The 22,392-nt window shown below is 56.1% G+C and overlaps 1 protein-coding gene across 27 annotated transcripts in view; it reads left to right on the top strand.

The window, feature by feature from the left end:
• The window catches only part of PITPNM2 (phosphatidylinositol transfer protein membrane associated 2), a 167,983-nt gene that overhangs the window by 136,936 nt on the left and 8,655 nt on the right, over positions 1-22,392 (top strand). For 7 of the 27 annotated variants that reach the window (XM_054441871.2, XM_054441866.2, XM_054441876.2 and 4 more), the window contains 13 exons: positions 547-761; positions 1,839-1,960; positions 4,500-4,727; positions 8,997-9,305; positions 10,046-10,141; positions 13,383-13,487; positions 13,694-13,764; positions 16,992-17,239; positions 17,642-17,831; positions 17,975-18,094; positions 18,888-19,150; positions 19,560-19,738; positions 21,847-22,017. In XM_054441871.2, coding sequence (XP_054297846.1) covers positions 547-761; positions 1,839-1,960; positions 4,500-4,727; positions 8,997-9,305; positions 10,046-10,141; positions 13,383-13,487; positions 13,694-13,764; positions 16,992-17,239; positions 17,642-17,831; positions 17,975-18,094; positions 18,888-19,150; positions 19,560-19,738; positions 21,847-22,017 — 2,317 coding nt within the window. Of the gene's footprint in view, positions 1-528; positions 762-1,838; positions 1,961-4,499; positions 4,728-8,996; positions 9,306-10,045; positions 10,142-13,382; positions 13,488-13,693; positions 13,765-14,060; positions 14,237-16,991; positions 17,240-17,641; positions 17,832-17,974; positions 18,095-18,887; positions 19,151-19,559; positions 19,739-21,807; positions 22,018-22,392 lie in introns of those variants that run through there. The other 20 variants (XM_063647166.1, XM_063647160.1, XM_063647162.1 and 17 more) reach the window with 8 other exon arrangements.

The raw sequence follows: 22,392 nt of genomic DNA, 5'->3' as shown, positions 1-22,392 counted from the left end.
CTGGGGCTACAGGCATGTGCCACATGCCTGGCTAATTTTTCTATTTTTAGTAGAGACAAGGTTTCACCATGTTGCCCAGGCTGGTCTCAAACTCCTGACCTCAAGTGATCTGCCCACCTCAGCCTCCCAAAGTGCTGGGATTATAGGCGTGAGCCAATGTGCCCAGTTGCCTCTTATTATTTCTTTTTTTTGTCTAATTGCTCTAGCTAGAACTTCTAGCACAATATTGAGGAGAAGCAAGTAAGTGGGCATCCTTGTCTTGTTCCTGATCTTGGGAATGCTTTTAGTCCTGGGACAGTGGGAGTCAGAATATAGAACTTGTGTGTACAGCACTAGGTCTGGGAGAGGGAGTCTGTGGCCCCTTCAGCCTCTTGCACAAGCCCTGGCATATAGATTTGGGGGTCTGGAAGTGACACAGGAGGAGCCAGCCTCGTTGACCAAAGCCCCTCCTCCCTTTCCACACCCCTGGGCCCAGTCTCCTGTGCCCCTTCCCTCCTGAAGAGTGCTCTGGCCCCACACACATTGCAGGTGCTTTTGTCCCCACAGAAGAAGAGCCGTAACGAGACATATGGCGAAGGCAGCGGCGTGGAGATCCTGGAGAACCGGCCGTATACAGATGGCCCAGGCGGCTCTGGGCAGTACACACACAAGGTGTATCATGTGGGCATGCACATTCCCAGCTGGTTCCGCTCCATCCTGCCCAAGGCAGCCCTGCGGGTGGTGGAGGAATCTTGGAATGCCTACCCCTACACCCGAACCAGGTGCGCCTGCTTTGGCCTCCATGTGTCTCCCACCTCCACATGCCATCTGGCGGGAAGCAATCTTGTGGCATAGATCCACGGGATGGAATCAACAACCCAGAACCCCAGGGAACCCAGGCTTTGTTCCATACAGGTGCCCCGAAGGTCACCCAGGGCAGGCACAGGCAAGAGAGGGAAGGATACACCCCTAGATGCCTCCTGACTGCCCACGTGTGGAGGCCATGAAGGCGTGAGTCAAGCGAGGGCTGTTGGAGACTCCTTTGCCATCCCAGAAGATGCAGGGAATATAAACCCACTTCAGCCTCCCTAAGAAGGCTGAGACAGCCTGCTGGAAAGAAACTCAGGGTAGAAAAGATGACCCAGAGGTCCCTTCCAACTCTGAGACCTTCAGCTGCTGTGACAGTGTTGTCCCACATCCCGTGCTGAGCAGGGCTGTCCTTGGGATCCCCTGGCAGAGGGTTCTTCACTCTGTGCCCTGCAGTATGTAGCTCATCACTGCTGAGTTGAATAGATGGGGGCTGGTCCCACCAGCTGCCTGCTGCTGAGCAGGTGGGGTCCCCACAAATCTCCTGGGGCTCCCTTCCCCACACTGGTGGGCACCCAGAGCTTGCTGAGGGATCCACGGAGCTTGTTCCTCTTCCCAGTAGTACTTTCCCCTCTAAGCTCATTTCCAGCCTAGAGAGAGGCTATTCCCCCATTGTCAGAGCTGGCTTCTTGGGAACTAGAGGTGGCATGCCCCATGGAGCACCCCAGCTTCCTCCTGCTTGGCAGTATGCTGCCATAGCTGTGCCTGTCTTCCTGCCATGCTGTGGACATTGGACATGGGGCTTCTAGAAGCCACTGAGGATACACTGTCTTCTGCTCCCCCTAAATCCTTCCCTGCCCCCATCCTGGCTGTTCTTGGGACAAAGTGGCGATCCAAGAGGTGGACAGGGCAGGCAAGTCGCGGCTACCCTCCACCCTCCTTCCATGCCCAATCACCAGCTCCACTTCTACCCAGTGGGTCAACAGGCCCTGGCCAGCCACACTGGGCCTCTCCAAGGACAGGTCCTGATGGGTGCTTTCCTTCCCGCACAGGTTCACCTGCCCTTTCGTGGAGAAATTCTCCATCGACATTGAAACCTTTTATAAAACTGATGCTGGAGAAAACCCCGACGTGTTCAACCTCTCTCCTGTGGAAAAGAACCAGCTGACAATCGGTAACCAGGAAGGGCAGAGCCCCACAGGGCTGTACTCTGGGTTTCCTACCCACAGGCCCCTCTTGTCCTGCCCCTTTTCCCCACACCTGGTAGACTCCAGACCTGGCCCTGTCCTGGGCAGGCAGGTCAGAGTTGGAGCAAGCATGGGGCCCATGGGGGAGGCAGGACAGGCCTCCTCAGCCCCATTCTCCTGATACATACACCAAGTCCAAGTGCCTTTTCCACCCAGAGCCGCTTCCCTCCATCCCTTTGAGGGATCCCTACTCCCCAGAAGTACATATGTGCTCGGGCATCCATCTCTAGCTGACAGCCATGCACAAGTGCCCCCGGCACATAATGGGGTCTATGTCCTCTTGATGGTGGGTGCCCTACCCACCACCTCCAGACGACGTGAAACAGTGACATGCAGGAGATGGGCCCCATTTGTTAAATCTTCATTTTCAAGAGAAGCCAGCGATAAGGATGTTCATGAGAAATCTCCCAATACTAAATGTTAGCAACCAATTAAAAATCTTTGTAAATAAATGTATGCCAGTCAAACAAAACACATATGTGGGCCAGTGCAGCTCAGCAGCCACCCTCCTGCAGCCTCTGGGTACAAGGCCCAAGTCACCGTGGAGGCATCTCAGGCAGGGCATGCCGGGTTGGGGGTGGGTGTCCATGCCCCAGGAGCTGCTCCAGGCCCAACCCCCACCTCTGCTGGGATTTCCTGGGTCTGCGTAACAAAGCATCATAGCATGAGTGGCTTGCACAACACGCAGTTATTCTCTTGGGGCTCTGGAGGCCAGAAGTCTGAGATCACAGGGTGGTGGGTTCTTCCTCCTGGGGAAGACTCTGTTCAGGCCCCTTCAGTGTCTGTGCTTGCCGGCAGTCCTTGGTGCTCCTTGACTTGTAGAAGCATCCCTCCAATTTCTGCCTCATTCGTCACATTGTCACTCCCCTCTGTGTCTGTCTGCCTCTTTGTCTCCTCTTCTTATAAGAACACCAGTCATACTGGATTAGGGCCCACCTTAATGGCCTTACTTTTAACTTGATTACCTCTTTGAAAACCTTATCTCTAGATAAGATCACATTCTGAGGCACTGGGTTCAGTACTTCAGCGTAGGAATTGGGGTTGGAGTGTACATACCTCTTCCCATAGCAGGCAGCCCTGACACTGCCAGAGCTCGGCAGGCTCCCTCCGAGGCCAGCTGCCATGGGTCCTAAGTCTCTGTGACATTTCCTGTGCAGGGTCTTTGCCGGCCCACATGGGCAGGGCATATGGTCTGCTCCGGGAAGAGCGCTCATCCCTCCTGGCATTCTGTGTTCCTCAGACTTGCTCCTGACCCTGCTGGTTTTGGTGGAGCTGATATCTGTGTCTGCAGTCTGCAGCCTGGATACAGAGGGGCCCACACATTGGACAAAATGAGGCAGCCAAGGGCCTGGCTAGAGCAGAACCAACCATAAAAAGGGATTCTGTGAGCCACAACCCTTTACTGGGGCTCTTTCTCACCCAGTGAGTGCCCCAGTTCTGTCCAAAACACATGTGCCTCGGGAGTGAGCACACAGGAGGGCTCTGAGATGCCCCTGTGGAGGGGAAGCCTGTGATCATAAGTGGCCTGGCCTACATCCTGCCCAGAGCCATCACCCCTCTTCTTGTCACCCTCACCAGGTCCTGTCAGCCCCTAGCCCTGTTTTCTGCACTCCTACCTCTGTGGCATCTGCCCCTGCTCTCAGGCCCAGCCCGGAGCAAGCTTGGCCAGACACCCCCTGTAGGCCTCTTCAGACATCTCTTCCGGTCTCTGTCCAGGAAGGCTTTTCCAACAGGCCAGCCTGCCTGCATCCCTCTCAGCCTGAGATCTATACCTGGGTCCACTTGGCTCTCAGGGCACTGTCCGGGCTCCTAGCTTGGAGAGGAATGGCCCACATGTCCAGGGCATCCCCATTGCTCTGTGACTGCTGCCATCCTTCTCCCCACGCAGACACCCTGGTGGTTCCTTCCCCAGAACCCCCCACCTCTTGTTCAAGGGCCGGTGCTGCTGGGACATTCTTGACCTCTTGATTCCACCCCTCTGGCTGAAACACCATCTTTGTGGGAAGCTTTTCCTAGCCTTCTCTTCTGTTCCTCCCACCCCGTATTCTTCATGGAAATTCATCTCCCCAGTGTTTCCTCATTGCCTTATTTATCTGCTTTGCCAAGAGGTAGGGTGCACTCAGAACATGGGTTTTGCTGAAATGACTTGAAAAGGCAACAAGGGGCCAGGCGCGTTGGCTCATACCTCTCTCAGCACTTTGAGAGGCTGAGGTGGGAGGAGTGCTTGAGCTTGGGCAACATAGCAAGACCCCTATCTGAATGAATGAATGCACCAAGGAAACTGCAGGCCCCACTGTCAGGGATTTTGAGGTCAGAGCTGCCCAGAACATGATCCTCACTCCCAGGGTCCCTCTGGCAGGGCAAGGCCCAGAGTCCTGGGAGGATTTGGGGGTGGAGGAACATGGAGAGATGTGGGTGGGGGTTGAGGTCAGGGCAGAAGTGGCCACTCTAAGGGTTTCCCCACAGACTTCATCGACATTGTCAAAGACCCTGTGCCCCACAACGAGTATAAGACAGAAGAGGACCCCAAGCTGTTCCAGTCAACCAAGACCCAGCGGGGGCCCCTGTCCGAGAACTGGATCGAGGAGTACAAGAAGCAGGTCTTCCCCATCATGTGTGCATACAAGCTCTGCAAGGTGGAGTTCCGCTACTGGGGCATGCAGTCCAAGATCGAGAGGTTCATCCACGACACCGGTGAGCACACCCATGCCGGGTAGGCAGTGGCCGGGCTACCCAACCCCTCTTTCTCCTGTCACCTGCCTGTCTGCCTCCTCTCTTTGCATGTCTGCTTGGGAGTCTGCGTTTCTGTTTTGTTCTGGGAAGGTGACACCAAAGCCCATGTCCAGCTTCCCCACTACCCCCCAACCATGGGTTATCTTGAACATCCATGAATACTTACTGAGCACCTGCAGAGACAAGCAGTGTGTGTTGTTGGATGAAGAAGCCCTAGGCAGTGCCCCCAGACATTCCTGACCTGGTTTGCATTTGATAAAGAGTAGCCCACATTCCACAGGTCTGAGTAGCCCCTGGGGACAGGTTTCCTGCTGCTCATCTGGGCCTCTGGGCTCCCAGGCCTTTGTTTCCTCTACTCTAGGAGGCCCAGAACCCAGGGCCACAGCTCAGCCTTCCTCATTGGGCTGGAAGCTCCCAGGAGCAGGGTGTCTCAGACATCATAGTGGCCTTCACACCCACACCAGCCTAGCCAGAGTAGGTGCCCATGGAACAGGTAGACAGCAGATGGCCTGGGGGTCCTGGTGCAGTGAGTGCCATTTCCTCACCTAGAGCCCTAAACCCCCCTCTGCCGAGGTCATAGCATGACGTCATTCCAAGAGCTGGTTGCAGTCCCTGAGGCCCATGACCCAAAAGGCACCCCAGCCAGACACCTTGTGATGCCAGGAGCAAGGGTGACTTTATTTAAGATTGAACAGAGCCACACTGTTGACAGTATATATCACGCTTGTCACGTAGGCTTATGATAACCCATGAGGGTAGGCATTGTCACTCCACTATGCAGGAGGAAGCAGAGACCCAACACTGGGGCTGAACTAGATCTGCCTCCCATCCCAGCCACACTTGTCCTGAATTAACATCCTCCTGTTCTTAGCATCCGTAAGGGAGGTGTCTCACTAGACAGCCATGTTCAGTGTTGGGGCTGTGACCCCAAGGGAAGGGTGGATGTGTACCCGAAAGGGTTGGGGTCCAAGGACGCGGTCTTCCACTTGGAGAAGCGGAGACGTGGACAGGGCCTTGGCGGGTGTGTTGGTGTCACCACCTCCATCCCCAGGGCAGAACACTCAGACACATTGTCCACCATTCTTTTTCCAGAAGGGCTGTTGCGGTGTCAATCAGCAGCTGGGAGAGGTGGCAGGAAGAGAAGGAAGCTGTCCCATCCATTGAGAGGGATGCATTCCCGCAATCCATCTCTCTAACCCCATGGGAGCTTAGATTGGCCCAAACCTGCCTCTCTCCATTACCCAGGGCTGACAGACTGGGACCTGCAACCCCAGTGCTGAAGTCCCAAAATGGGAATGGTGGTTCTCACTTCCCAGGGAATATGAGGAGTGGAGGAGCATGTGGGCAGGACTGGGAGGGGCTCCCCGATCCTGGGCAGGGCATCCCCCTACCACCCTTCTCGACCTCCAGGAACCTGAACACATCAGCGCTGGTGACTCGTCCCACCCTCTCCTCAAGGCTTCTCTAGGTTCAGCCCTGCACAGGACACCCAGCAGACCTACTAAGGCTGCAGCTCCTGGCACTCTGGCTCTGTGGGTCCACTTGGCCCTCCCCAGCCCTACCCAGCAGCTGAGATCCTGGCCAAGCTGCAGAGACTCCCCAGCTCCCTGAAAGTCAGTTCTCCCCTCAGAAAGCAGGAGCTTGTGGCTGGTGGGAAGAAAGAAGACAACTTTAGAGTCCAGGCCTGACTCCCACGTAGTGGCTCTATGGTCTCTCAGCCTCACTGAGCTTTGCTTTTCTCTTCTGTAAAATGGGTGTAATGACACCGATCCTATCGGACTGTTGTGGGCCGAGACCGTGGGTTCAGAACCGAAGATGGGGTGTGGCACATAGGTGGAGCTTGATGACAACTGTGAGTACTAGTCTTGTAATATCACGGGGATGATCTCGTGAACTCATGTGAGCTACGCTGGGCTTCTTGGGGGCCTTGAGGAGGCAACTCCTGGGGGTTGGGACAGCTCTCAGCTGTCCTCATTACTGCCTGGCCCCAGATGTAGTACATGTCCAAGCCCTTCCGGTCACCCCAGGAGGAGGCATTTCCCTATATAGGGTAGAGCAAGGGATGTGGCCCTTCCTGGCAGCCCTGTGAGGCCAGCAGACAGTCCCAGAAAAGGAAACCAAGGCTCTTCAGTGTGCCACACCTGAGGCCACCCCTGGGGCTTGGGCAGGGGACACAGGACTCCATCCCACAGAGAGGTTTTTAAGAATGGATGGGATTTAGAAAGGAAGGCTCAGCAAAGCCAGAGGTGGGAAGTGAGGAGGCAGGAAAAGAGGGTACACAGGAGACCAGCCTGGGAGCCTGGCCTGGCCCAACTGCTTGCAAAGCCGCTCAGCATGCTCTAGAGGAGGCAGGGGTACATGCCCTGAGATTGCTTCTCCCGGGTTTGTCTCCTGGAGAAATCCCCATGCCTGTTCTGGAATGTTCAGAGCACCAGGTTTGTGAAAGCAAAATGGAGAAACAATGTAAATTAGGCAAAGGCCCATTGGCAGGAAAAGGAATCAATGAAATGTGGCATTTCACACGCACACGGATGCCACACAGTCCCAGCTTGATGAGCCAAAGCCCCCACGCGCGCATCCATGGACAAAACTCACCCAGAGAAGCAAGTGGCAGAAAAATACAGCGTGACACATAGATGCGAAATTCAGCAACAGCCACACCGGCCTGATACAGTGTGCAGGAAAACACATCTGTGTGCTGAGACCAGAAGGCAAAGCGCATGACAAGCAAAATTCGGGGCCAACTGTCAGGGGCCGGGCGAGTGGAGGGCTCCCTGTTGCTGGTGATGGTGTGTTTCTTCGCCGGGGCTGTGGATGTGGATGTCTCATTGCTTTTTAATGTTTTTTAAACAGCTTTATTGAGGCATAATTTTAGATACCATATGATTCACTCATTGTAAGATAACAGTTTGGTAAGTTTTAGTATATTCACAGCTGGGCACAACTTCAGAGCATTCATCACCCCAGAAGGTCCTTTGTTCCCATTTCACTGTCATCACCATCCCACCCTGGCCCAAGGCAACCCCCAGTCTGCTTTTAGTCTTTATAATTCTATTATTATTGTTATTACTATTTTGAGACAGGGTCTTACTCTGTCACCCAGGCTGGAGTGCAGTGGCATGATCATGGCTCGCTGTAGCCTTAAACTCCTGGGCTCAAGCGATCCCCCCACCTCCACCTCCCAAGTAGCTGGGACCACAGACACACACCACCATGCCTGGCTAATTTTTTTTTCGTCTTTCTTGGTAGAGATGGGGGATCTCCCTGTGTTGCCCAGGCTGGTCTGAAGCTCCTGGCCTCAAGCCATCCTCTCACCTCAGCCTCCCAAAGTGCTGGGATTACAGATGTGAGCTACCATGCCTGGCCCTTTAATTGTTTTTTATACTTTAAAAGGTATATATTCTTTACTTTATTCTATATCTTAATTTATATATAATATATTCTTATATATCTCACATACATAATATATTCTACTAAAAGCTTTTTTAAAAAAAAACAAAAGAAAAGGAGAACCAACCCAGTTTGAACTTGAACTTGATTTTCCATGGGAAATTTAACAGGAAAAATATAGCAGACACTGAGACAGGAGACTCTCAGGAAGTCCTATTCTACCTCCCCTGTGCAGGAATCTCCCAGAAAATTAACTGTGTGTCTTATTTCTTGATCTCCTTAGAGACAGGGTCCCACTCTGTCACCCAGGGTGGAGTGCAGTGGCACAATCATAGCTCACTGCAGGATTAAACCCCTGGGCTCAAGTGATCCTCCCACCTCGGCCTCTAGAGTAGCTGGGACTACAAGCGCACACCAGCATGCCCGGCTAATTTCTTTTTAATTTTTTTTTTACAGAGACAGGGTCTTGTTTCGTTGCCCAGGCTGATATCAAACCCTTGGACTCAAGCTGTCCTCCCACTTAATCCTCCCAAAGTGTTGGGATTACAGGCATGAGCCACTGCGCCCTTCCAACTGTGGCTTCTGACCGGACACATTGCCTTGGGAGGCCCCTCCACTCTAATTATAGAACCACTATGAGCTTGTGAGACTATCTGTGAGCCAGTCCCCTTATTTTACAAATGGGGAAACTGAGGCACATACAGGCAGTGACTTTAGTTTGACCTGCAACATGGGTGCAGCCTCCCAAAGCCCCTGTCTGGGCCCCACACCTCCATGCAGGTTCCTGCGCTGACCTCCCTCCCCTCGTCTCTCTCCCTCTCCGATCCCCGTGGGGCACAGGACTACGGAGGGTGATGGTGCGGGCTCACCGGCAGGCCTGGTGCTGGCAGGACGAGTGGTATGGGCTGAGCATGGAGAACATCCGGGAGCTGGAGAAGGAGGCGCAGCTCATGCTTTCCCGCAAGATGGCCCAGTTCAACGAGGATGGTGAGGAGGCCACCGAGCTCGTCAAGCACGAAGCCGCCTCGGACCAGGCCTCTGGGGAGCCCCCGGAGCCCAGCAGCAGCAACGGGGAGCCGCTAGTGGGGCGCGGCCTCAAGAAACAGTGGTCCACATCCTCCAAGTCGTCTCGGTCGTCCAAGCGGGGAGGTGAGCCCCTGCGCCACCTGCCACCCACACTCAAGGTCCCTCCCTGCAAGGCAGCCCCACACACTGCTGGATCACTGCACCTCCTCAGAGTTCTTTCCCATGGACATTGAGGCACCAAGCCCAGAGGGAGTCAGAGCCCTGGGCTAGTCCTCCCACACGGGGAAGCCTGGGCCCTGCCCCAGCAGGCTCCCCAACACTTCCCCTCCATGCCCAGGGAAGACAATGCTACCCATAGGAGCCAGTGGAGGTGGCTGGGCTGTGGAGGGGCCACCACTCCTGATGGGGACCCTAGGAGACTTCAGACCCTGAGATAAAGGATCAACCTAGGCATCCCGGGTGGAGCCAGCTTCTCCAGCAGGCAGGCCTGGCTCACTCATCTCCCGCCTGGGCCCTGCTGTGGCCAAATTTCAGGAGTTTGCTCTTGGTCACACTCAGGTCAGAGGCCCAGGAGTGGACCCAGGCCTGTCTGACCCCACGTCCTGGGCTTATGTCTGTCATGCTCTTCCCCACCCATGCTCCCCGGGACACGACTGCCTTGTGCCAGGCGGACAGGAGATGAGCCTAGGCCGCTCCCCACTCATTTACCCACTTCATTCTCTTCGGAACCTTCCTGGCTCCTGTGGCAGCCTCTGTGATGCCTGTCAGGCCTGTGGGTGGCCCTCCCTGCCTTCTGCCGGCTCAGGGCAGCCTCTGAGCCCTTCCTCTCCAGTTGGCGGTCATTCTGGGGTTTTGCCTTCCAGCGAGTCCTTCCCGCCACAGCATCTCGGAGTGGAGGATGCAGAGTATTGCCAGGGACTCGGATGAGAGCTCAGATGACGAGTTCTTCGATGCACACGGTAGGCAGGCAGCGCTCTGCAGTCCTTGGGGCCTTCCTGGGCGAGGTGGGGAAGGGTCTGAAAGGGCTTAGGGTATGGGTGTGGACTGATGCAGGTGTTGCCTGTTACTATTCTATATCCGGTCCCTACACCTGCGCTGTCCCAGGTGGACAGCCTGGTGTTTGGGGCAGTGCACAGAGGATGAGATGAAGTCATCTTGTTCCCTTGAGTCTGGGGTCTTAGGACCTGATATCAGGATGTGCTATGGGCCTGGAAGATGAGGACTGCGCTCTTGAAACCCCAAATAAGGATACGCCATCAGACTAGGGCTTTATTCCGTATGTGAATTTATTTCCATGGAAGCATAACTTCTTTTAATTTTCTAATTTTTTGTATTTACCTTATTTCTTCTTGATTAAATTAATACCACATCTAATGTAGGCACTTTAGAAAATGCAATAAGCAGAAAACATGTGAAGTGCCCATTTTCCCACTAGTCCCAAAATAAGCGCATGACCATACAGCAGATGCACCACCTGTGCCGGGAAGAGGCATGCATACAGCACTCGCCTGCTTGGTGCCCTAGCCATTCCTCTCCAGGAAGCTGGAGGGGCCAGCAGGTGTAGGGGTTGGGGGCTTGGGTCCCTCTGCAAGCCGGTGGCTGAGCCAGCCCAAAGTTCACACAGCAGGTGTGAAAGAAAGAGGCTTAGAAAGGGACGGGGGCGAGCCCGTAGGCACTTAGTAGACACAGGTAGCACCAGATCTCATGTCACCACTGTGGCTTGGATGGGCACAGGAACCACATAAGGTGGCATTTTGGTTAACTGGCCAGCTGCCCTCAACGGAAGGAACCTGGGGAGTCAGTGTCCAGGCAGAAGAAAGGTGCCTGGTTTGGCCCTGGGACTGGAGGACCTGGAATGGTGGCTGGGGACTCCCGAGCTGGCCTCTGCACCAGGGGCCTTGCCCAGGACGGAGGAGGGGCCTCTTGGCGTCCCACCCCTCCCAGGTGGCTCTCTGACCCTGATGAGAGGAAAATACATATTTAACATAGAAAAAGCTGTAAAAGAGACAGCAAAGCAGGAAGTGCCAGGGCAGCGGTGTCCTGGGGAAATGGGCCCAGGAGCCTATCCAGGACTGGAGGAGGGCCGGCGAGTGCCAGAGCCAGACAGCCACAAGCCTGGTGGTCCTGGGCAGAAGTTCTCAGAGGAGCAGAAGCAGGAGTCTTGGAGGCGGCATTCATAGCAGCACTTCATATGAAGCTGTGCTTTTATGGAGGGACAGGGAGAGACCTGTTAGAGGATATGAAATTATATCTAGATAGGAGGAATGAGTTATAGTTCTATGACACTGCTGGATGTCTAGAGTTAATAGTAATGTATTAGGCCAGGCGCAGTGGCTCACACCTGTAATCCCAGCACTTTGGGAGGCTGAGGCAGGTGGATCGCTTGAGCCCAGGAGTTTGAGACCAGCCTGGGCAACATGGCGAAACCCTGTCAATACCAAAAATAAAAAATTTTTTTTAAACCACAGTAATATATAGTTTCAAATCACTGGAAGGTGGAAATTGAACATTCCCAACACAAAGAAATGATAAATATTTGACATGATGGATATGCTAATTACCCTAATCTGATCACCATACACTGGTGTATTGAAACATCACTGTGTACCCCATGAGTATGTACAATTATGATTATTTGTCAATTTAACAAAACAGGAACTGGGTACGGTGGCTCATGCCTGTTATCCCAACACTTTGGGATTGCTTAAGCCCAGGAGTTCAAGACCAGCTAGGGTGACATAGTGAGACCTCGTCTCTGCCAAAAAAATAAAGAAATTAGCCTAGTGTCATGGCGCATGCCTGTAGTTCCAGCTACTCGGGAGGCTGAGATGGGAGGATCACTTGAGCCCAGGAGGTCAAGGCTGCAGTAAGCTATGACTGTGCCACTACACTCCAGCCTGGGCATCAAAGCAAGACCCTATCTCAAAAAAATAAAATATATAAGAAATTTTAAAAATGGTGAAGATGGAATAAAGTAAATGTAGCATTTTTTATTATTATTTATTATTTATTTATTTTTGAGACGGAGTCTCACTCTGTTGCCCAGGCTGAAGTGCAGTGGTGCAATCTCAGCTCATTGCAATCTCTGCCTCCCAGATTCAAGTGATTCTCATGCCTCAGCCTCCTGAATAGCTGGGACTACAGGCACATGCCACCATGCCTGCCTAATTTTTGTGTTTTTAGTAGAGACGGGGTTTTGCCATGTTGGCCAGGCTGGTCTTGAATTCCTGACCTCAGGTGATCCACCTGACTCAGCCTTCCAAAGTGTTGGGATTACAGATGTGAACCACCACCTCTGGTCTAAATGTAGCTTTTTTTTTTTTTTGAGACAAGAGTTTTGCTCTGTCGCCCAGTCTGGAGTGCAACGGCACCATCTCAGCTCACTGCAACCTCCGCCACCCAGGTTCAAGTAATTCTCCTGCCTCAGCCTCCTGAGTAGCTGGGACTACAGGCGCGTACCACCACGCCCAGCTAATTTTGGTATTTTTAGTAGAGACGGGGTTTCACCATGTTGGTCAGGCTGGTCTTGAACTCCTGACCTCAAGCAGTCCACCCACCTCAGCCTCCCAGAGTTAGGATTACAGGCATGAGCCACCACGCCTGGTCAATATAGCATTTTTTAAAAAAACAGGAACATCAGCTGATGAGTGGATAAACAAAAGGGGTGTGTCTATGCAATGGACTATGGTTCAGCCATGAAAAGGAATGAAGCATCTGACACACTACAACATAGAGGAACCCCAGAAACCCTATGCTGAGTGCAAGAAGCCAGACACAAGACCACATAGTGTATGGTTCCACTTATAGGAAATGTCCATAATAGACAAATCTGTAGAGACAGAAAATTGATTGGTGGTGGCCAGAGGCCAAGGAAGGCAAGACTGAGGACTCACTGCTCCCGGGTATGGGGCTCCCATTTAGGGAGGTGAGATGTTCTGGAATTAGATAGTGGTGATGGTTGCACGGCATTGTGAATATACTAAATGCCACTTTATAAATGGTGACTTTTCTTATGGGAACGTTACAGTATTTTTTGTAATGGTCAGGAAGAAGCCCAAGGTGTGGGGCTGTGTGGCCATCCTGTTGAAGAAGGGTCAGAGCAGAGCCAAACACAGGGGTACACAGGGGCGTCCCCACCTCGGGAAGCCAGGCCTCCCCACCGTTCCCAGTCCCACCTGAGTTTCCCTCTCTCCTCTCCAGAGGACCTGTCCGACACAGAGGAAATGTTCCCCAAGGACATCACCAAGTGGAGCTCCAATGACCTCATGGACAAGATCGAGAGCCCAGAGCCGGAAGACACACAAGGTCAGCAGGTCTGGGGGTGCTGCAGAGCCTGGGGAGGGCGGCTGCAGGGCTTCAGCCCCCTCCTTTCTGACCCAGCTCCTGCACAGTGCTGGGCATACATGGGGGTTGGGGACCCCCAAGCTCCCCTCATCACAGTCGCAGCCTCTGTCCGGTCGGCCAGGTTGGGCTGCCCCTCAGCTCACAGCACGGCTTCTGTGTTGTTGCAGATGGTCTGTACCGCCAGAGTGCCCCTGAGTTCAGGGTGGCCTCCAGTGTGGAGCAGCTGAACATCATAGAGGTGGGTGCCCGGGTGTCAGAGGGAGGGGGCACGGCCGCCAAGGGAGGGGCAGGGTGCAGAGGAATAGTCTGAGGGGTTACAGAGGTGGAACTCTGGGCCTGGCAGCCTCACCTCCACGCCTGCCTGGGTACTGTCCGGGGAGAGGCCTGGGCCTCCTTTTTTGCTACCCTGCTAGGAAGGCGCCTGTCGCCCTCTGTCTCAGGTCCCCAAGAACCAGGGACTACAGACAACCCCTGAGAAAGCCTTATCCAAGCTCCACCCATGGGAAAGTAAAATGAGAAACTTGTAAATTCCAGATCAAAAATAAGATCTTCACCTTGTGCCCAGCCTGTCTGCTGTCCCTGAAGATAAAAAGACGAAAAGGGAGGAAGCGACAGTCGTCTAGGCAGAAGTGATGTGGCCGTGGCCGACAAGATGGCCCCGCGGGAGGCAGGCGGAGCTCAGTGTGTCCAATAAAGCTGTCTTGGTAGAGCGCCTGTATCCGCTTCGGGGGTTCTCTGTGGGAGTTCACACCCCATCCTCCTCCACCTGCGGGCCGTCAGAGCTGTTTGCACTGGGACAGGAGCCAGGGCTGAGCTGGGCTGTCCCACCATCACCTGCGGTCACCGCACTGCTCTGGCCTCAAGCTACCTAAGGTGGAGGCAGCACCACTTCTGTGGGGAACTCGGGCCCCCGGGGAGTCTGGGGGAGGAGGAGGGACATCCACACAGCCTCCCCCTCCTGTGGTTTTCTGCTTTGCGGTCTGACGCTGAGGTGGGCTTTCTAGAAACGGTCATGGAATAAGGGGAGTTATTTCCAATTGCTGCTTAACGTCTAGATAAGCAAACCGATCCCTTTCCCCACCTGCAGCACACACAGCTCTGACGCCCCCCAGGGGAGGGGCAGAAGGGGCCTGGGGCTCTGGATCTGCCTTGGGGTGTGTGTTCAGAACCCAGCACTGATTCTGGGGCACCGCCATCCAAAGCCAAATCCATTTGCTTGCAAGAACCCCCAAACCGGAGCCCCTGCTCCTTGCCTTGCGGAGACACTAGTAGGGGGATGCCTCTACAGCTGCAGGGGGCTTAGCCCCCACTAGAGCCCAGGGCAGGGTGAATCCCTGTCTCGGGCCGAGGCAGGATGTCCCCTTGGAGAAAGCAGGCTGAGTGTAGGGAGGCTGTGTTCCAGGAGCCTCTGGGGGTCCCTGGATCATCTCCAGGGCTTAGCCCAGTCAGACAGGCCTATGCAGGATTCTCTCAGCCCCCAGTGCCAAGCCCTTCCCGTCCCCTGGTGACTAAGTACCGCTGGATGTCACCTCCCTGTCGTGAAGGCTGCGTAGGACATTTCTTCCATAAGCCCTTCGCCTCACTGGACTGGAAAAAAGGCCTTGCCAAAGCCCAGCAGGGCTCATGTTGTTCCCTCCTGCCCTGTGTTCCGGGAAGCCGGTGGCCCCCTCTGCCCTGGGCTGAGTGTGTTTGTGTCCAGGCCAACCAGTGGTGGCTAATCCCCATGTGAGGACAAGTGTCAGTCCTGCCCTGGCCCCTGGGAAGAAGAGAGAAGCCCATGGCTTCTCCTGGGGTGAGGGCAGCCCAGCCTTCCTTCTCCAGCTCAGCAGCACCCACCAGGCTTCTTGCTGCTCAGTGGCTCCTGGCCCAGCCCATCCATTCCCTTGCCCTTCCTGGTGCTCACTTTTTTTTTTTTTTTTTTTTTTTGGAGACAGGGTCTCACTCTGCCACCCAGTTTGCAGTGCAGTGGCACGACCTTGGCTCACTGCAACCTCTGCCTCCTGGGTACAAACGATTTTCCTGCCTCAGCCTCCCGAGTAGGTGGGATTACAGATGTGCACAACCATGCCTGGCTAATGTTTGTATTTTTGGTAGAGACGGTTTTGCTGTGTTGGCCAGGCTGGTCTCAAACTCCTGGCCTCAAGTGATCTGCCTGCCTCAGCCTCCCAAAGTGCTGGGATTACAGGCTTGAGCCACTGTGCCCAGCCTCCTGGTGGCCTGTTGAGTCCTGGATCCAGCCCCCGCCCTCCCCACCCACCCAGCCTCTGTGTTGGCACCTGGTTCCTGGTGCTACCCCTACCCCCTGGCCAGTTCAGGGCCAGCTGTCCCCACCACAGGCTCTCTAGATGGCTTTGGCTCCTTGGTCTGTCTCCTCGGGTTCTTGGAGGCAGGACTCTCCCTTCAGCTCCCTTCCCTGCCCCCACACCCCAGACATCATATGGACACAGCAAGTACTCATCAGTGGCCCCTCTCGGGCCCTGGCCCTGCTGCTATCCTCCGGTCACATACCAGAAGCTTGGGGCAGGGGAGGGTGACCTCTGGGGACACGGCCACAGCCTGGCCTGGCAGGAGAGTGCTGAGTAGTGGCAGAGGCTTCAGGTTCCGATCCAGCCTGGCACCGACACGCCATGTGATATTAGCCCAGTCCCCCAGCCTGGAGCAGTTCGCAGCCCTTACACAGGTGTGCAGGTCTAGGGTCTCACCTTGACCTCACAGGCAGGCCTGGCCTGGCAGGAAGGTGGGGTCATTACCTCTTGAAATCTGATTGGCCTCCTCTCTAAGGTGCTGGGGCTCTGTCCCCACCAGGACACCTCTCCTTTTGGAGACCCTGGTCTTAGAGAGAGGCCAGGAATGGCAGGGCCTTAGGCTGGGGGCCTGGGGAGAATGACTGGGGGGAGAGCTCCGAGCTGCAGGCAGAGTAGCTGGGGTTGCCGCCCACCCAGGCTGTGGATGCCCTGACCCCAGCTATTCTCAGGTGATCTCTGTAACTTTGAGCTGGTGGTGGCCCTGTCTGCTCAGGCCAAGACAGACACACACAGGGCAGGCAGCCCCCAAGGCCAAGACCAGGCTGAACCTCTCTGCCTCCCCCTAAAGCTGGAAGCCCCAGAAGCCACTGCCCAGGATCCCTGAAGGAAGCAGAGCTTGTGCTCTCAAAGGAATGGACTCCCTCCCTCCATGTCCTCTGTGCCCTGGTCAGGGTGGCAGACAGGAGCAGGGCTGCAGGAGGAGGAGTGGACAGGCCAACCTCCCTGCCTCCTCCTGCAGGCTCCAGTCCCTGCAAGAGTCCCAGGGGAGGGGTTGAGGCAGCCAAACCCTAGGCTCCAGGCATGAGTAACCAAAACTGGGGTTCTCAGAGGGAGCAGTTGGGCTGCGTGCAAGAGGCACACCCCCAACAAGGGTGACAGAGGGGCCTCAGCAAGGAGCTGGGTTCCCTGGGGAGCTGACACTGTCCCCCAACCCATGCAGGACGAGGTTAGCCAGCCGCTGGCTGCACCGCCCTCCAAGATCCACGTGCTGCTGCTGGTGCTGCACGGAGGCACCATCCTGGACACAGGCGCCGGGGACCCCAGCTCCAAGAAGGGCGATGCTAACACCATCGCCAACGTGTTCGACACCGTCATGCGCGTGCACTACCCCAGCGCCCTGGGCCACCTTGCCATCCGCCTGGTGCCCTGCCCGCCCGTCTGCTCTGACGCCTTTGCCCTGGTCTCCAAGTGAGTGGCATCTGCCCTTGACTGCAGCCTCCGGCAGTGCACTGTCCTCCTCCCACCCCTGGGCCTCAGGTGGCTCCCCAGTTTCAGGACTCCTGCCCCGATGTCCAGACCCACCGGCCAGCCCCTTCTACCTAGAGGTGCCCCAACGTATACACGCAGGCTAAGCCTCAAGTCCCAGGAGGCCTGGGCCCATGGTTCAGCCTTCGTTTCCAAACATGTAATGTGGGGATATTGGCCTGCCTCTGAGACATGGGGTCTTACCCACCCTGGTCCCCCAAGCCTACCCAGGCCCTGGCCGGGAAGGGTCCTCACTAGCGTATGCTGAGACTCAGGTCAGGGGAGAGGGGCTCTTTGGGCTGAGCTGGAGCCGCCTGCCCTCTCTTGACTGGCCCCTCTCCCCAGCCTCAGCCCTTACAGCCATGACGAAGGCTGTCTGTCCAGCAGTCAGGACCACATTCCCCTGGCTGCCCTCCCCCTGCTGGCCACCTCCTCCCCCCAGTACCAGGAGGCGGTTGCCACAGTGATTCAGCGAGCCAACCTTGCCTATGGGGACTTCATCAAGTCCCAGGAGGGCATGACCTTCAATGGGCAGGTGAGTCCCGGGGAGGTTGCGGAGGGGAGGAGGATGGAAGACCCTGTAGGGCGGGCTGGCCTGGGGGGGAAGGTGGCGGCCTCCCCAGCCTATAGTCCAGCGAGTGGGTGAACGGCTCAGGCCTCTGGCCCCTCTCTCCCAAGGTCTGCCTGATTGGGGACTGCGTCGGGGGCATCCTGGCATTTGATGCCCTGTGCTACAGCAACCAGCCAGTGTCTGAGAGTCAGAGCAGCAGCCGCCGGGGCAGCGTGGTCAGCATGCAGGTACCCAAGTGGGGGCCCAGACAGTCCCCAAGGCCTGAAGCCTCCATGCCCCCAGGGTCGCTGCCCTGCCTGTTCCTGCACCTGCCCCAGGCTGTGTCCACCAAGCAGAATGCTGGCAGCACTTCCTGAGTCCATCTGGCTTGGACTGTACCCAGTTAAGCTCTGTTCATTCAACAAACATTTTCCAAGCCCCCGAACCCCAGCCCTGCTGCCAGAGCTCACCTCCAGGGCAGGGGCTGTGGACGGGTTGGGGGCGCAGGTGAGCTGAGGAAGCCCAGCTCATTCTGGCCGAAGAGTCGAGGAAAGTGCCTGGGCCCTGAAAGAGCTGTAGCAGTTTTTCTCACAATCTCTCTCCCCTCACCCCTCCAAAAAAGGATGGGAAGGGCAAAGGTTGGCAGCACAGGTGCCCAGGGGCGGCAGGGCAGGTGCATGGGGGCAGGGGAACAGCTGCTACGTGGCCAAGCCTAGGAATGCGTGTGGTTTCATGAGCCTGAACCAGGGTCTGCACTGTGGGCAGTGGGGTCTGGTTCCTAGGAGGTGGGATGGGCGACCCCTCTCTGCTTCCCTGCCTCTGCTGCATAGTGGCAAACGGCCTGTAGACCAGTGAGGTCCAGGGTGGCTGGTGGGTGGGAGGACGGAAGGGAACGGGGCCCTTCCCTCTGGTTTGGCGAGAGGCCGGCTGGACAGTGGCCACTGGGCCTGGGGTTAGGAGGGAGGAGTCAGCTTCCAGGACACTGGAGAAGGGGTCAGGCCAGCGGCCACCTGGCAGTGAGCCTCCACGGGGCCGTTCCAGGACAACGACCTGCTGTCCCCGGGCATCCTGGTGAATGCAGCGCACTGCTCCGGTGGTGGCAGTGGCGGTGGTGGCAGCAGTGGTGGTGGTGGCAGTAGTGGTGGCTCCAGCCTGGAGAGCAGTCGGCACCTGAGCCGAAGCAACGTTGACATCCCCCGCAGCAACGGCACCGAGGACCCCAAAAGGCAACTGCCCCGCAAGAGGAGTGACTCATCCACCTACGAGCTGGATACCATCCAGCAACACCAGGCCTTCCTGTCCAGGTGGGTGGGGCTGGGGGGCTGGGGCTTGCCTCTGGGTGTGGGAAGAGGCTCCAAGAGGGAGGAACATCCCCTGTGATGGCCAACAGGAGGCCCAGGCTGTCTGCCTGAGGTTGCCCCAGCCTGAGACCTGGGATCCCAGTCTGGGCCCAGGAGAAAGTGGCTTATTGGGTGCCTTGTCTCATATACACCAAGGGCCATCTTGGGCCTGAGGGAGCAATTTGTCTTGAGGGTGAGGGTGGGGAATGGCAGAGTTGGGGGCAGAATGGACCAGGGGTAGGTGGTCCAGCTCAGGGCTGTCCTGAAGCCAGCAGGCCCCTGAGAGAGGTTGGGACCTGCTGCCACCAGCAGTGTCGTGGCAGATGATGGCAGCTGCACCCACATGACAGCTAAGTCTTATTTGGGTCTGCAGCCTCCATGCCAGCGTGCTGAGGACTGAGCCCTGCTCACGCCATTCCAGCAGCTCCACCATGCTGGACGGCACAGGTGCCCTGGGCAGGTTTGACTTTGAGATCACCGACCTCTTCCTCTTCGGGTGCCCGCTGGGGCTGGTCCTGGCCTTGAGGAAGACTGTCATCCCAGCCCTGGATGGTGAGAGCCCAGCAGGGGCAGGATGGGGGGTACATGCACTGGGTGCGGGGGCGGGGGTCTCAGTGGACCCCTGTGACGAGATCATGGCCACGTCCCAGGCCTGTTTCTGCCCTCCTTCCTGTCTTCCCCACCAAGGGCCCCTTGCTATCCTCTGCTCCTGCTTCAGCAGCTCAGTCATTGGCCGTCCATGACACCTGCTGTTTCATTTCATCTCCAGGGTGCCTGTGGGAGCTGAGGGTCAACCCCTAGATGGGCAAGCTGAGGTCCAGGGAGAGAAGGCACCACCCCAGAGTCAGATGGAGACAGACCCAGCCTCCCAGGTCCAAGGTCCTCCCATAGGGAGAGATGCAGAGGCCAGGCATCCCCAAAGCCTCCTGGGTATAGTGGGCTCCCAGCCCTGGAGGGGCCACAGCTGTGGGTCTCTGTCTACCCAGGGCAGGCAGGCCGGCGGCTGGGCGTCATTGGAGCAACAGCAGTCCCTGCCCTGTGTCCTGGGATCAGCCTGCAAAGCTCCAGGAGCCACACAATCCTGAGAGTAGCAACACATGTTACACTCCCAGATGACAGAGGGAGAAACTGAGGCTCAGAGAGGTTTAGATGCTTGCCAAGTGCTAGGTTAAAAATGCAGACCTGGCCGGGCATGGTGGCTCATACCTGTAATCCCAGCACTTTGGAAGGCCGAGGCGGGCGGATCAGCTGAGGTCGGAAGTTTGAGACCAGCCTGACCAACACGGAGAAACTCCGTCTCTACTAAAATTACAAATTAGCCAGGTGTGGCGGCACACGCCTGTAATGCCAGCTACTCGGGAGGCTGAGGCAGGAGAATCGCCTGAACGTGGAAGGCGGAGGTTGCAGCGAGCCAAGATTGTGCCATTGCACTCCAACCTGGGCAAGAAAAGTGAAACTTAGTCTCAAAAAAAAAGAAGAAAAAAGAATGCAGACCTCTGGACTCAGCACCCAAGCCCCTTCCCCTTCCATAAACTGGCGACTTCAGCACTGCCAGGAAGAGAAATGGGTAGCTTTAAGGGGACCCCAACAACCAAGGCAGCCCCATGGAGGGCATCCCTGTGCCCCATCCACTGCAGGCTCTGAACAGCCCCACCGAGTCCCACACAGGTGTATGGAGACTTAGGGACAGTGCCGTTGTGGCCACATTATGTGTCATTGTGAAAAACCAGAACCAACTTAAATGTCCATCTATGTGAAGAGGGCTGGTTAAATAAAATCCCTCCTCCACTGAAAAAGAGCAGGGAGAAACTACACGTGCTGACATGAAAGATGCCAACATTTTTTGTGTTAAACGGGAGGAAAAGGCAAAGTTCAGAAGGCATAGCATATGTTCCAGTTTATGTCCCTCTAAAAATGAGATACAGCACTAATAATTAACAAAACCTTGCATTCACGTGATCTCCTTAACTCCATGACGTGGTTGGAACTGCTGCCCCATTTGACAGAAGGGGAAACATTTTCCGATACAGGCAGGGCAGGGCTGCCTTAGCCAGCACTCGGTGGTGCTCCCGCAAGACGAGCTGGAGCTTCAGGGGGGTCTGGGGTGGAAGGGGTTTCCACCATGTGCCCTTCATCATATGCTCTTCTGTACTGCAAACGACCTTTTACCACAATCATTATAACTTTTGCAATGCAAAAAAATTAGAGGTCAGGCGTGGTGGCTCACGCCTGTAATCCCAGCACTTTGGGAGGCCCAGGTGGGAGGATCACTTGAGTCCAGGAGTTTGAGACCAGCCTGGATAACATAGCAAGACCCCATCTCTACAAAAAATAAAATAAAAAAGCCAGGTGTGGTGGTGCACACCTGTGGTCCCAGCTACTCAGGAGGCTGAGGGGGTAGGATCACTTGAGCCCAGGAGACTGAGGCTACAGTGAACCAAGATCGCACCACTGCCCTCCAGCCTGGGTGACAGAGCAAGACCCTGTCTCAAACAAAAAAATGACAATGACCCAAACAGGTCCTAAATTGATAGAGACACACCCCCCGTCTTATCCCTAACTTTCGGCGGACAACCCAGTGCCCAGTTCCCAAACTTCCCACCCCCACCCCTGCTCCTCAGGGCCAGCCCCAGCTCTGCAGCCAACACCCCCACCCCCAGTTTTCCAGCTGCGGCCGGCCTGCCAGCAAGTCTACAACCTCTTCCACCCCGCGGACCCGTCAGCTTCACGCCTGGAGCCGCTGCTGGAACGGCGCTTTCACGCCCTGCCGCCTTTCAGCGTCCCCCGCTACCAACGCTACCCACTGGGGGACGGCTGCTCCACGCTGCTGGGTGAGAGGCACATTCCTCCCCACTCCTCTGGGGGAAGGTGGGGTAGGCGTGGCTCCCTGGCTCCTAGGTCCTCCATGCCACGTGGTTCTTCCCCAGGTGAGAGGGACAGACTGTGCTGAATGCCTCTCGGAGGTGGACAGCTGTTGGGGGTGGGGGGTGGGGGTGGTGCATCCTTCCGCACTGATTCCTGTGAGGCACGAATGATAGTTCCCACCTTTCAGAGGACACAGGTCAGGGCCTTGTTCCAGGGTCCCCAGAGCAGGGAAAGGGCAGAACAAGACCAGACTCCCCTCTCCACAGCTGAGCCTCCATCCCAGCAGACAGAGCTAAGGACCCAGCAGGGACCCTCACTGAGTAGGGGGCCTGGTCGGCTGG

The sequence above is a fragment of the Pongo pygmaeus genome, chromosome 10, assembly GCF_028885625.2.
Source record: "Pongo pygmaeus isolate AG05252 chromosome 10, NHGRI_mPonPyg2-v2.0_pri, whole genome shotgun sequence".
Lineage (NCBI taxonomy): Eukaryota > Metazoa > Chordata > Mammalia > Primates > Hominidae > Pongo > Pongo pygmaeus.
Note: the sequence above shows the minus strand (reverse complement) of the source record. Positions and strands in the feature narration are given on the sequence as shown.